Source organism: Balaenoptera physalus, assembly GCF_965194825.1.
Source record: "Balaenoptera physalus genome assembly, chromosome: 5".
In the NCBI taxonomy this organism is placed as follows: Eukaryota; Metazoa; Chordata; class Mammalia; order Artiodactyla; family Balaenopteridae; genus Balaenoptera; species Balaenoptera physalus.
The window spans coordinates 137386042-137401755 of record NC_138884.1 but is presented as its reverse complement, the minus strand read 5'-3'; the positions used below and the strand labels follow the sequence as shown (position 1 = coordinate 137401755).

Genomic DNA, 15714 nt, shown 5'->3' with positions numbered 1-15714 from the left:
CCAACAATCTTCTAATTTCTCCTCTGGTGTGAGAACTATGGGAGAACATTAGTAACAATTCAGTCATTCGTTTATTCAGCAAATATGAATATTTCATAGCTGCACAGTCTGCCAAGCCAACTCAGACAAACCAAGGAAGAGCGAAAATACACTTTTAAACATTTTATTATAAATTCTGTTCTTTAGCCATAATGTGTTTTATCAATTTTTCCAAAATAAATCTGTAATAAGGTTTTTTTGTAAACCTCTTAATCAAAAATAATGACTAATATTTTTAGCTTACTTTAAAATGTATGTATACATATAGATATGTATACAGAGAGGAGACAGACACTGCAACACCCCAGTGTTGCCTATGAAATCTGTCCCCTACCAACTTTTTTTTTTTCCTTAATTTTTTTTGGCTGTGCTGCACAGCATTCAGGATCCTAATTCCCCAACCAGGGATCGAACCTGTGCCCCCTGCAGTGGAAGCGCGGAATCTTTTTTTTTGTTTTAATTTATTTATTGTATTTATTTATTTTTGGCTGCATTGGGTCTTTGTTGCTGCGCGTGGGCTTTCTCTAGTTGCGGCGAGCGGGGGCTACTCTTTGTTGCGGTGCACGGGCTTCTCATTGCGGTGGCTTCTCTTGTTGCGGAGCACGGGCTCTAGGTGCACGGGCTCAGTAGTTGTGGCTCGCGGGCTCTAGGTGCACGGGCTTCAGTAGTTGTGGCGCACGGGCTTAGTTGCTCCGCGGCACGTGGGATCTTCCCGGACCAGGGCTCGAACCCGTGTCCCCTGCAGTGGCAGGCGGATTCTCAACCACTGCGCCACCAGGGACGCCCCGAAGCACGCAATCTTAACTGGACCGCCAAGAGGAGTCCTCACTGCCAGCTGTTAAAGCTTAGAAAATGTGTAGCTTTTTTGACAGTATTAATGTTCTTAGTATTTACGTAAGGACGAACTAAGTAAATATGTATATACTTAGATAACAAAAATCATAGGGTGGAAAGGCATTTTTAAAGTAATTTTTTACAACACTGACACCCACCCAACCACCAAGAAAAAAATCTACACTAAGTAAGTGGCCTTGTAGCCCAAGGGTTCACCACAAAAATTCACACGTGCCCCACATGCCCGTAGACACTCCCAATGCACTAGCTCTAACCCTACACTTATTTCTTCCGCTCAAAAAGTATTTTGGAATGTAAGCAAAGGAGGAAAACATTATAGAGATAACTTTGAACCTGCTCTAGTTTCTTCCTTTTTAAGTACACGTTCTTGTAGCTCACTCCTTTATTTTTAGTAACAAATTACCAGTGTTACTGTGCACAGCTGCTGAAGTTCACTGGGGCGGGGTAGGCAACTCCCTCTCCCTCGAGGTGGCCCAATCCACTTTGCAACAGCCTTGACCACTAGAAAGTTCTTGCTGATACTGAACTGAAATGTGTCTCCTCCCTCCGTTCTGCCTTGTACAACAGAGTTAGTCTAAACCATCTTCCACATGGCAGATCTTCAGCCTTTTAAAAATAATTATCATGCTCTCCCTGTACTTAGTAAGCATCTCCATTTCCTCAGAGGGCTTGGTTTTGAGTCCTTGCACCAGCCAGTCACTGGTCTCTGAAAACATATATATCTTCTTTCACTCTTTCAATAGCTATTTACGAGCACCTTACTTTATACCAGGTATGCTTGGGATGCCTCAGTCTTATGCCCAGAGCCAAACATTATTTTCTGGGTATAAACTATTAATTCCCTTGTTCTGGATCATGACTGGGAATGGTGGGGAGAGGGTAAGTGATACCTGCCCAAGGGGGGGAGAGGGGGGGACAGCTTATTAGAATCTCCAGGGAACTGTGGCTTCACAGTACATACCCTTCCCCTTTCCCTCACCCCAAGAAGAGTGACATATTCTCTTACGGAAGCCTGCTTTGACAGTTACTGAGTTAGTGATTCAGGAAAATGTTCATATAATTTCTCATTAGTATTTAGGATGACAGAAAAATGAGAATTACTGGTCTGGAGTCTACGCCATCCATTAATTCAGCTTAAAATCATGTAAGTTTTTTTGGAAGTTGAATCACACTGTTGGACAGATATTGAGCATACTGTTGACTGAAATCTTAAGTTTTTTCTAAAGGTTTTGTTGCTAAGCCAGATCTTTGCCCCAGAAGCTGGACTGGTCATTTATCGCTTTTCATTATATTATTACAGCGTGCTGAAGTCATTTTACCTCCTAATTCTGTCATCCAGTTTGTTACCTATAAGCATAGGAACTGTGTCTAATTTTGTTTTATTGCTATATTTCTTGCATCCATGACAATTTTTTATTTACAGTGAATTCCATCTACAGCTTTGATAAACATGCCACCCATATTTTCATGAAAATCACTGAAAAAATGAGAACTTGACAGATCTGAGTACAGTCAGTCTCTTCGAGCATACCAACCACCACCTCCCATGACAGGTTATAATCAGGACCCATGAGGCATGGTCAGTCAACCTGTTTTTAATCTAGCCCATATTGCTGCTTCTACACTATCATAAAAACATCAAGAAAAGACCTAGGCTTCTGCCTAGGAAAGTTCATTTATGCTGCAACTGTCATACTTCCCAGACCTAATCTAGTAATCCTGTCTGAGAAGACAAGTTAGATGGGTTTCTTCTTAGTAAATCCATGTAGCTTCCTAGTAATCACTGCTTGTTCCTTTTACGTTTATTTAAAACCCTTTCAGTCCTTTAGTATGGCATCATGGAAACTCTCGGTCACGATTTTTATCCTTTTTTCCAAGAATAAGAAAGCCATCAGATCATAATATGATGTATGAGGAAATCTGTTGGCACTTAGATCTGTGAAGATTAAAAATATGAGACCAGGATTTCCTTTCATGTGAACCGTGCTCTAGGGGATAAGGGAGAATGAGAGTAGCTACAGTCATGTTTCTGCAAATAACCGAAAGAATCCATTGGATCCACTGGAGAATCTTCCGCTGGATCTACAATAACCATGCCGATCTGTATTAATAATGTCCATTTATTGAGCACCTACCTTATACAAGCATTGTGCTAGCATTTTGCATTTATTATCTTGTATAATCCAACAACCCTGCTAGGTAGGTGGTGCCATTCCTTTTCCGAACATATAAGGTGTCATAAAAGTTAAACACCTGGCCCAGGGTCACATAGATGGAGAGTAGCACTGCAGGCTTTCAAACCAGGTCTCTGCAACACCAGATTCCTTCTGCCAACACTGCATCCTTAAGAGTCTGCGGAATTCGTGCTTTTGACACCTCCCCCATTTGCTGACAGTGACTGAGCAGTCGCCTCTACAGGTTCTCTGAGTGCCCCCGGGGTTTTTTTGTTTGTTTTTACATTTATTGTGTACTTTACTTCTATTATTATTGCATTGTAATATATAATGAAATAATTATACAACTCACCATAATGCAGAATCAGTGGGAGCCCTGAGCTTGTTTTCCTGCAACTAGATGGTCCCATCTGGGAGGGATGGGAAGACAGTGACACCGAAGTGTGTTGCTTATGTCCAGTCTGCTCCGTGATCTCGTTTTGGTCACTGTCACTGCAGAAGACCCTGCTTCACAAAGATAGGACGTTGGAAATGGAAGCAGGCTTTTCAGTGCTTTGGTGGCAATCTCAGGATATTCTGCCTTGACTTTAATGCAGAATATACGGAGATTTGAAGTTATCTCAAACATACTTTTAAGGCCACCGTCATTTGTGATCTCAAGCAGTTGATCCTCTTCTAGCACGGACAAAGTTGATTCACCAGGCTTATTTACAGATGGGTAGCAGATCCATTCCTTCCCAGTTCAGGGGTCTTTTGTGGTTGGGAAGTAATGCTCAAAGTCTTTTGAAAGCTGAGATAGGTGATCGTGCACCAGCTCAGAGAAAGAAGGCCCTGGCTTAGTCTCTTTCAAAATCTCTGCTAATGTTTGAAACATGTCAAAAATCCCAGTGTTCACACATCTTCTCTTATACACAGAAGTGAGATGGCTTTCTAAAAGTAGATCACTGGCCAGAGCTTTTGAGTTACAAGAGCCACTTCAAAGATTTCTTTTAGAAAAACAGTCACCACTGGCAGCACATTTCAGTAGCACAGAATGGGTCGCAAAACTTGCTTACTTGTGTGGCATATTCAACCTGCTCAACAAACTCAATCTGTCACTTCAGGGGAGAACGGCAACTGTGTTCAAGTTGGCAGATAAAGTGCCTGCATTCAAAGCCCAACTGGAATTATGGGGGCCCCGGGGTTTAATTCCTCTGCGTCACGAGGCTCGAACTCACTGTAAACAGCTCGGTACTCTCAAACAAGTGCTTCATCCTAGACTTCAGGTAGCTCTTACTAGTGTCCATTCTTTCCTTTTCAGTTCAAGGATTCGTGTTCTTGATAGAAAATACAGACACAAAATAGGTTTTGAAAAATTCTGCGTTCACTTTTTCATTCATCAGCCTTATTATAACGAGTCGGAGCTGTGACCGAGTCTTTCTTTGCCTTTTCTGACTCTGACTCTAACCCAAAAAGCCCTTTTGGTTATCAAATTATATGCATTATATAGAAAACTTCCTAAGAAAAGCATCTTCATATCTAGTGGGATTTGGGTATTTTTTCAAACCTTGAAAAGAAATTGGCCATAACCTAAAAAGTCAAGTAACTTTAGTGAAAAATATAGATCTAAGCAAAGGAAGTTATATAAATTAGTGGGTTACCTCTTTTAAAAGTTTCCAGATTTCTTTACTTTTTTTTTTTTGATTGCCTTATAAAGCTTTCTTTTTTTTCAATTGAAGTACAGTTGATGTGCAGCATTATGTTACAAGTGTACCATATAGTGATTCACAATGTTTAAAGGTTATAAGTTATAAAATATTGGCTATATTCCCCATGTTGTACGATATATCCTTGCAGCCTATTTTATACGTAATAGTTTGTACCTCCTAATCTTCTACCACTACATTGCCCCTCTTCCCTTCCCTCTCCCCACTGGTAACCATTAGTTTATTCTCTATATAGGTAAGTCTTCTTCTTTGTTATATTCACCAGTGTGTTGTATTTTTTAGATTCCATATATAACTGATATCATACAGTATTTGTCTTTCTCTGTCTGACTTATTTTACTTGGCATAATACCCTCCAAGTCTATTCGTGTTGTTGCAAATGGCAAAATTTCTTTCTTTTTCGTGGCTGAATAGTATTCCATTGTATGTATATGTGTGTATATATACACATACATAGACGTGTGTGTGTGTGTATCTATCTATCTATCTATCTGTCTATCTATCTATATATATATATATATATATCCTTTATCCATTCATCTGTTGATGGACACAGGTTGCTTCCATGTCCTGCCTGTTATAAATAATGCTGCTGTGAACATTGAGGGTGCGTGTGTCTTTTTGAATTAGAGTTTTCGTCTTTTCCAGTTATATGCCCAGGAGTGGAATTGCAGCATCATATGGTAGCTCTATTTTTAGTTTTTTAAGGACCATCCAAACTGTTTTCCACAGTATGGAATTTACATTCCCACCAACCACATCCTTGCCAACATTTGTTATTTGTGTTCTTTTTGATGATGGCCATTCTGACAGGTGTGAGGTGATACATCATTGTGGTTTTGATTTGCACTTCCCTGATGATTAGCAGTGTTGAACATCTTTTCCTGTGCCTGCTGGCCCTCTGCATTTCCTCTTTGGAAAAATGTCTCTTCAGGTCTTCTGCCCATTTTTTAATCAGGTTTTTTTTTTTTTGATGTTGAGTTATATGAACTGTTTATATATTTTGGATATTAACCCCTTATCAGCCATATCATTTGCAAATATTTTCTCCCATTCAGTAGGTTGTCTTTTCATTTTGTTTATGGTTTCCTTTGCTATGCAAAAGCTTTTAAGTTTAATTAGGTCCTATTTGTTTATTTTTGGTTTTATTTCCTTTGCTTTAGGAGACAGATCCAAAAAAAATACTGACAGATTTCTTTAATAGGTGGTGACAATTTCACCAAAAAAAATTTACCAAATATCTACCAAAAAGTAATAAATATGTTAAATTGTGTTTAGCAATTATAAAGTGGTTGATACTATATTATATGATTTTCCTGTGTCGAAATAAGCATGGTATTTTAAAGCAAGGTATTTGAAAAGTATTTACTTACTTTGAGTATTTGGGACTCTTTGAGGCAAAGATATGACCACAAGCATTTGATATGAAAAAGAGAAGCTCAAATGATTCAAACTGTAAAGCTGGAGCAGAGCCAAAATGAGCAAGCAAAGAAGGAAGGCACCTTTGAGGCTGCTACATGGAGGAGGGAAACACCAGAGAAAAAGATTTGCTTCATGAAGAAATGTTCTCACACTGATGAGAATCTGGAAATTAAGCCATCAGCCAGATTAATAGGTAAACTAACCATAATTAACCCATAATTATAAATGTACTATTTAGAACTCAGCCATATAAGCCAAGTAGTAGTGAGAATATCAGGATACTTTAGTGATACATTAGGAATGATGGTATGCATTTTTTTCTTTTATCTTTGCTATTTAATTTGCTTGACTTACTTATAAAAGCTAACCAGATTTATTATACTTTATATCACAAAAATACTGAATTGAAGGTTTTGCATAGCATCAAAGTTTTAAGACATTAGTCCTAACTGCAGATTCATCGTCAAGAAACAATGTGATTTTAAATAATTCTCTAACTTTCCAAGTAACGTGTCAGGATATAGAGAAAATTATTCTTTGAGTTCTTGATAGCAGTGCTATTTTTTTATCATAGGCATATATTTTATATCTGTAAATACGTGTGTGCATGTGTGTGTTACATAAATGTATAGGACACTAAATTAACTAATTACATTCTCCCTAGAAGAAGGCAGGGACTAACTGACTACAAGCCAACAATATTGCTCATTACCCATTAGGTTATGTTCATAGTCATTCAAGCAGTACATTAACATAATATTTTAAACCAAGATAATTAGCTTTACTTTACAGAAATTCATTGAACTAAAAGTTCACACATATACTCCTCCATATACTCAAAAACACATGAACTACTTTATGTGAACTCTTTTTATATTCTGAGAGGCAGTAGAGCCCAGAGGGCTTAGCTGCAGCCTGGCTAGGATTGACGCCCAGCTCTACCACCTACTGACCTTGAGCAAATTACTTAATTTCTGTGCCTCCGTTTCCTCATCTGCAGATAGATAATAGTGCCTTCCTTACATGCTGTGAGGTTTAAACAAATTAATATGCATAAAATACCAAGCAGTGCTTTTGCCATTTGATAAGCCTTTTGTAATCATCTACAGAAGCCTGGAGGTTCTCTGACGAGCATGTGGAATAACAAAGTCAGTTTTTATTGTGGAAGTTATCACTATGGAGATAGCGCTGGCAAGACTGCAGCAAACTGGGAGGAGTGATTAATTTCAGCAAGACTTGAATCAAGGAAACCAGGTAAGAGGCTGCTGCAGTAATCCAGGCCCGAAATGATGAGGCTTGAACACTATATGGCAAGCGGTAGTGGGATTAAGAGAAGCAAAAGATGCTGAAGAGGTATTACATATAATACATAGACCTAGATCACCATTTGGCTACAGGAGTTGAAGAAATAAGAACAGGTTCCAGGCTTGGATGGCATTCTCTTAAGGCAGGATATAGAAAAGGATGAGTTCCAAAATCTCAAGTACCTGCATACATCAAAGAGGAAATGCCCAACAAGCAGTCCACCAGCACTCAGGAAAAGCTGGATTGCAGCAACATGAAACTTAGCAGCATAGGGAATGGTCAAAGTCAAGGAAGGAGATAACAGATTTGCTTTTACCCTCTTTTTCAGTCAAAGTCTGGAGCACATCATCTAATGCAGTTCTGAGCACTGAAGGGAAATCATATTGAAGATTTCAACCTTGAAGTTAACTGCGAAGTTTGCTGCAGATGGCGAATGTTTCAAAGGTAGAAACCGTTTTCTAAGTGATCTGGCTAAAAACACATACACGAGTCCCTGGTGCCACGTTTCCCATCACATGTTGCAGAGTTGCCAGCAATAGGCCCTACCTCTGGCTCCTGGGGACTTAATTTCCCTAGAGAACTATCTTGGTTATTCAACTTTAGACCTTGTAGGATGAATCACAGTTATTTCTCTCTGGGGTCTTACTCAGAGCAAGCTATGTGGAAGTAAATAGTCACTAAGGAGGAACAAGGAGAAATAAACAAGCTTTTAGCCAAATGTATGAACAATTCATGTTTAAAAAAACTGGCCATATATTTACAAAAATTGTAAATTAGGGACTGTACCGCTACCCTGTTGTGACTCCTGTACATTGTAATCTAAATGAGAATATGTAACCCTCCCAGCTTTTGCTGTTCCCAACACAAAGGTGCATTTCATTATATGCTAATGCCTGCATGTAGTGGTTGAGTAAAGCCTCTTTCAGGCAGGGAGAACACCAAACTAGAAATTAGAACTAGGGCCTTGGCCCAGTCCCGCCAATGCCTAATGCTATGATCTGGGACATGTCTTCTTTGTAGAATAGAGATACCTCTTCTTTGCCCTAATGTTCCAGAATTCTGTGATCAAAAGAATGCATTTAATGAAACTGTCCTTTGAAAATTATTTTTTAAAAGCCTTATAAACACAGTCTCCCTGTCATTCAGAAATAACATTTTTTTGCCTCAGAAGGCTTATCAGTCAACATTATGTTGAAGAAGTCAGTATCTTGTTCCTAATCATAAAAATAATAGCCAAACATTTACCAAATGCCTACTACATGCTTTATATGAGATGCTCTATGAGCTTGCTTTAAATATTACAGCAACCCCAGGAAGATAGTAGGATGTCACTGTCTTTTCACAGAAGGGAAAATTGAGGCTTATAAAGGTTAGGTGACTTGGCAAATGTCACACGGCTGGTGAACTGTACTTCAGCCTTTAAACCCAGGTGTCTCTAACCCTAATGTGTAAGTTGCTTCAACTGGTTGTTTTCAGATCTAAAACTGTATTCTGGAAAGAACTCCAGGTGGGGAACCCTAAAATCAAACCATTATCATATGTCAGTGTCTCACCATCAAAGCTGAGCCAGAAAGCAGCCTAGTGAACCTGTGCTCTTACACAGTCTTGTCCCGTTCCCTGCAGTGCGCGTTCCTGATCTAAGCTGTGAGACTGTCGACGTGTACCGTCATGTGAGATGTCACACACGTATGCAGCTAAGTCATATACATCTAAATATTTAGCAAAACCAGATTTCAAGACACTCTCAAATGTATTGCAAAATGTACAGCATTTATTCACATACAGACAAAAAGGCACAAATTCTACTAAATAGTTCAACAAAAAAATACAGCTGTCCTCAACTAGTTTTATAAATACTTTCAAAAAGGGGGTAGAAATAAATACAGGATTGGGCCATGTCATATAAAATAGTCATCTCTACATATACTTTGTTTAATTCTGATTTTTAACTCTTCATGCACCTTTTTTTTTTTTTTCAACTTTAGCTGAATGGACACCAAGCTAGGCACATAGTGAAAAATCCTCTGTACAAGGTTACAAATGTAATGACAAGTTTGTCCATTTCAAAATAATTAAGATCTGTACACAACACATATAACCCTTCAATTTAGATTTTTGTGTTTATAACCTAACAAATGACATTCCAGGCAACTTTACAAAAGTTTAACTAGCCTACATTTTGACATAATACATCATTGATCATAATCAAAGATATTTCTTGGTCAGGATGCACAAGGAAAGATAAAGCTTTAAAAAAAAAAAAAAAAGAAGAAGAAGGAGAAGGAGAGAAGAAGAGCAAATGGTTCCATACTCAGAGGGCAAGTGGGCAGGTTTTGCTGGCTGCAGCTCATGCCGCCTCGTACAGAGTTCCCAGCAGGACATGAAACTCACTCACTCACAGAGCTGCCATTACACTGTCAGAGAAACCGAGCTCTGTACCATTTGCATTTCAGAGCAGGAATTAACAGTGTGGGCTTTTTGTTGTTGGGTGTTTTGTTCTTGTGTGGGGTTTTTTTGTTTGTTTGTTTTGTTTTGTTTTGTTTTTGGTTCAGCATAACTTGGAACGTTTGAAAGCTTTTCAACCTAAATGTGGGGAAAAAACAGGTAAGGCATTATTTCTGCACAAAACTAGCATTCCTAATAGTGCAAATGAATCTGGTACCTCTTATAATGGTGAGAGGTCATACACTTACTAGAATTTAGATTTTCTTTCTATGGCTTGACAAATTATCCCTCTATATATTCTACTCTCACCCAGAGCTGTTGCTGTAGTCAAAAGATAACTGTAAATCGAGTCCACCTTCTCCTGTATCCAGCAAAAGGTTTTTTGCTCATATGCAGAAAAAAAAAAAAAAAATTTTTAAATTATGCCAAGTTAATGTACAACTTGGATTCATAAGAAACTTCTAGTATCTGCAGCAACAGTTTATCTGGACAACAGTCTTTGAAAAATGAGCCCCATAGCTCAAAAATAGTCAATCTAAAAACCTGGGTCATTCTTTCCCCTCCCCTGAATTAGCTACTAAAATGTATTCGAAAAGTTAAGACTTGGTTTGAAAATGTCATACATACAATGGGGATGTATCAGATCTACTATTTGATCATCTGATAAAACTTGCATAGCAAGATGGAATTCAATAAGCCTTTTTCCTTGTTGACAATCATCTGGAAGACTTGAAAGGTAACTACAGAACTCAAAGCATTACTCATTAAGTATCAGAATGTCCCTGCCACATGGAAACAAATGTATAAATGAATCAGGAATCTGGATACTGATATTAACAAACTAAAGGATAATTTAGGGGAAGTTGGGCTTGTTCCAAGTGCCCATAATTCTAAATCTCATTGCTACTTAAACTTTCCTTAAGTTTGATTCACAACTACATTGAATTCCAAAAAAAATTAACAGGACCTTAACACTACCCACTGTCTTAATACATAATGCACTGCAGTGAGTGCAAGAACAGAACATTGTACTGAAATTTAATGCTAACTTTGTTATTGCTGATAACTTCCTAGTTATTGCCGTTTGCAATTAGAAAGTCCAAGTTACGAACTAGAGCTTAGAACTCTGACTCCAGAAAACCTATTACACTTCAATCTCTTTCCTGTATAACCTTGGTCAATCAATGTGGTAAGAGGTTATCGCAACTTATTGCCTTTCTATTTTTTTTTAAATATAACCTATTTTGCTTTTTTTTTTCCTTTTTTTTTTTTTTTAAAGGAATCCGTTCATGTTGGAAGGCCGGATTCCCCAACATATGCACTAGTGGTCGGCTCTGGGAAATATGAGTCACCAGAGTCTGGAAGTTCATCACTTGAACTTGAATAGCCATTGTATTCTTGGAAGCCAGATGATGGCCAGTTTTTGCCAATGGCCAGCGAAATTCCAAGCTGGCCCAAAAGGCAGTGGTTAGGGAAGAGAAAGGTCAAGAGGACTGGTAAAGACGGGACCTCAACTGCCCTTTCTCATAGATGGAACTTTGTAATGGCTTCACTCTCCACCAGCCCTATGTCCACAACACATTCAAGGGCTTCCGGCAGCAGGACCTTGCTTACATTTACCCTAAATCTCCAAGCTCCAGCAGCTCTACCCTGTCCCTTCAGATCTTCCAGTAATGACTTTTAAACTTTCTCTTCCCTCATCTGCTATATTTACACATGAATTCCCTAGAGTTACTGAAGCTTCAGAGCTACTGCCCGTATACTGTAATGCAACAAAAACAGCCTTGTGGGCCAAAGTATAAATACGATTTCAAGATCCACCACAGTCCTAGAAAATAAGTTTTATGGGCTATTAAATGGTACGTGAGCGTTTCTCAAGAACCATATCTGATTCTGTATATTCAGGTAACCAAGAGTTTGTGCTTTGGGAAGAATACAGAGGGCAATAAAAACTCATGAGGCTTATTTAAAAGCCTTGCCCTCTTTAGAAACTTGTTTCATCCATCCTTATTTTAGTGTTTCATTCAGCCTCTAGTCTTAGCAGTGTCTTACGGTTACAAGCTAACTCTTTGTGTTTCCTCCACAAGTTGCAAATAACACACTTCTCACAACAATGATTTATAAATGACTCTGAAAAAAAAAAAAATTCAATCTGAATTGCAAGTAAATGTGTTTGTTTGTGTAGCTCAGGAGTGATGGGTTTCTGCTCGTCCCCCGTGTCCGAACTCTCGCCTGCTCGATGACAAGCCCGTGGTGCTCCCAAGCCGTCTCTGTTTCATCAAGAGGCCAAAATGCTTCTCCTGATAATGTCTGTCCTCCTGTTGATAGTGCTGCTGGCATGCATACATTTCTTTTCCGATGCCTCGCTCTCAGAGTCACTCATTTCGACATCAGGGACGTACCCGTCGTTCTCACGGTCAGATTGCAGCTTGCTTTTTGCCCTCTCCTTGGCTGGAACTCGGCCTAAGCCCAAATAGGGGTAGTCTGAGTGCTGGCGGCAGGGCCCCTCGCGGGCCTCTCCCTGCTGCTGCCGTTCCCCCTTCTTTGGAATCCGGAATCCTCCCCAGTTTTTCACTGGGCTAGCAGGTGTTGTAGGCACTTTGACTGCAGTCTGGTTATAGTTTACTTTGATTAGGGAGCCGTTGCACTTGGGCACCATCTCCTTCCTCGTGCCGGGTGCTGACTGCCCCACTCCAGGGGAGGTGGCAGCTCTTGTGTTGTCCACATGCCTCTGGGACACGTCTGTGGACCTGAGAGGCTTGTGACTCTGTTTGAAAGGTCTGTCCTTCAAGTCTCCCTTACCAAGATCACAATGAAAACGGTGGTCTCTTCTGTTCCCGTGGTCTGGCATCACCACACCGTTCTTCTGTTGTGCTGATATGAGACGTGCTTCTGCAAAGGTCTTTTCAAAACTCAAAAAGCTCTCTGGGACCACCATCCCCTCCCTTCTACTGCACAGGTCTGGCTGCTTTAGCAGGGTTTTGCCTTCACTCCCAGCACTACTCTGCAATGGATCTCGCTTATGGGGCTTTTTCATCGCGTGAACCAAGGAAGTGCCCATTTGCTTCCTGAAGAATGCAGAGTGCCACCTCAGGTCCTCTATCTGGGGGGCGTCGGGGCCCACAGAAGGACTGTTAAACAGAAGCATGTTTTCCAGTGAGGAGGAGGAGCAGGAAGAAGAAGGCACACCTACGAACATAAAACCACAGATAAAGAAAAAATTACAGCAGAAGCAAATCCGGAATAATAAAATTCTAGACCCTTAGCAGGGCCTACTAATGCAGACTTCCCACCCGACAGTAAAACATACAGCTACCCAGTTTGTAAAAGTTTGGTTTTTATAGTAAAGGTATTACCTGCCGTGAGAATCTGAATACTCAATATGCTCTATTTTCTAAAACAGCTTAAGTTCATGTACTTTTTCATGAAACAATGTCTTTTCAAGGAATACATTTTCCGTCAAACAAAATAACTGATCTGATTTTCAAATGGGATTCACTGCGGAATCCGTCTGCGGTGAAGCAAGCACTGCTTCCACCCGGTCTCAGAGCAGCGCCTGCCAAGAGCTGCCACCTGCCACACCTACAGATGGGGGCGGGGGGTGGGCACCACAGCCACGGGGCGGGGACTGGGGCTCTTAAGGTTCTTTCCCCAAATTATCTGCACCCTCACAGGGCTACATGGCTATGATGAGGATAAATACACGTCAATTGTGAAATGAATAAAGGAAGGTGTTTGAAATCATTCTTGACACAGAGTACATCTGTTTACTCTCATATGTAAAACCCATTTGTGGAATTAAACTGAATTGCCATCCAACACAAGGATAAGTTAAACTGGTGTTTTTCAAACATTTCTGAGGCAAATCACAGTAAGAAAGAACTAAGTTTCACAATGTAACCCAGTAAAAGTTCACTTTTCATGCAATCATATTAGCCTTCATCTCCTGATAGGCACTCTGACAGTTTCTATTCTATTTCACTTGTGTTAATGCTAGTGATGACCTGCTAAATTCATCTCACAACCCGGTAATAAATTGTAACCCTCAGTTTGAAAAATACAGGGTGAACTCATAACATACTAGAGTTCATCAGAAGGACCACGTTCCTGCAAGAGCCTCCAGGGCATCTACAAAGAGCAGTTCTCATGTTTTCTGAGTTGTTATGAACCACCCGGAAAACAAGGTTCCACCCCAGAGTAGCAGGCAGGAGCCCGTGTGAGAGCTTAACTGCCGAGCGGAAACGGACACTGCACGTAAACAGAACAGAGCTAGCAACTCTAAACGTAAAATTATCATGACCGTAGGGGAGGGCGTTTTACAATCTGCTGGTTTAGAAATGCCTGCTTTCTCAATAATCAAACTCAGGGTCAACCTTCACGCCACACGTCTATTTCTTTTATTCGGTCACCTACTGTGGGAAAATAGGAAGGTAAGAGGGGCTGACATCTTCCGAGCTCTGATTTCTCTCTTGACTTGGGATCCATGTCTCTGAAGAGCCTCTGACTCCCATAAGTATTGTCTCCACTGAGTACACTCACCCAGCAGAAGGGCCCTGCCCATTCTCGGGACCACGGGACAGTTTAAACCGTGGACCCTAGGGACACATGTAAGTCAGGGCCATCTCTGCCTCACTCGGAATCACCTCTCTTACAAGGTAGATCAGTGTGAGGCACGAATGACACAACTGAAAGTCTGAAACCGGAAGAAGAAAAAAGGCACCCTAAGGGGTTTCCACTTCATTCCCTGGGGCAGTTCACAGGAAGATTACCATTGCTTCCAACCCGTCATACCTAGTATAGGTCATTCCTCAGAGGGTGGGGAGGACCCCTTTTCCTGTTCTGAAACAGCAGTAGGACTTCTGAACGTAGATCTGCATTACAGCTGTTACACAAAACACTTCCTAACCTTGTTAAGAAGCTCGACCGCTTACCAAAAAACCTCAGCCATGAAATACAAGGGAAAAAAATAAAAAACAACTGCCTGCAATAACCATGAAAAACGACTCAAGTGAAATCAGATGAAAACGTTCTTTTTACAGCTTATCTTCATAGGTAATCACTCATTACATAAGGACTTTTAACAAGAGTCGCAGAAAGCCCTCCACTGGCAAAGCTCCACAGACACAACCTGCATGAATGATCCCGGGCAACAGCAGCTCGGCCTCTGCAGCTGGAGGCTGGGTGATCCGCACCAGACAGCCTTGGGCGGGGGGGGGGGGGGGGGGCTGCTGTTTACACAAGGACACACGGGCAAGGGAGGAAACAGGTCCCCTATTTTATTTGCATTCAAGTAGGAATAATGAAGAGACAGAAGTTCACCTTAAAGAATCCGAGTCAAGCTGCTCGTACTTGTGATACCCTAACTCAGAAAAATTTATTTTAAAAGTCTGACAACTAAACTCTAAAGTCTAGCTGACGATATACACTTGATATACCTGGGAAATATTTACTCTTGGGAAGGAAATTACCTAGGATAATATTATTAATACGTTAATGCTATCAAAACAATGTAACACACTTGAAGAATATCATTTAAAACTCCCCAAGCTTTTTTTCTCTTTGTCCGGCTGACCAGTTTGCCTCTAGTCGCACATATCCAGTTAGTTTTAGGTAAACCCAGAATTTGCATTTCAACATCATAGGTTATAACAACTTCTTTGTTGTATCCGTGTTTCCTAATCTACAGAGACGAAAAGCCACAAAAGCAGAAGGGAAGAGTAAGCCGGTTGACTGTACAAAAGGCAAGCAGTGCAGACATTGCTGCTGTA

General features: G+C 40.3%; 1 protein-coding gene across 10 annotated transcripts in view; it reads right to left on the bottom strand.

Moving 5' to 3' along the window:
• Nucleotides 1-9250: 9250 nt before the first annotated feature.
• The window catches only part of JADE1 (jade family PHD finger 1), a 57075-nt gene continuing 50611 nt past the window's right edge, over nucleotides 9251-15714 (bottom strand). For all 10 annotated transcript variants that reach the window (XM_082462131.1, XM_082462133.1, XM_082462136.1 and 7 more), the window contains one exon: nucleotides 9251-13135. In XM_082462131.1, the coding sequence (XP_082318257.1) occupies nucleotides 12225-13135 (911 nt within the window). In that variant the 3' untranslated portion in view covers nucleotides 9251-12224. The remainder of the gene's footprint in view (nucleotides 13136-15714) is intronic.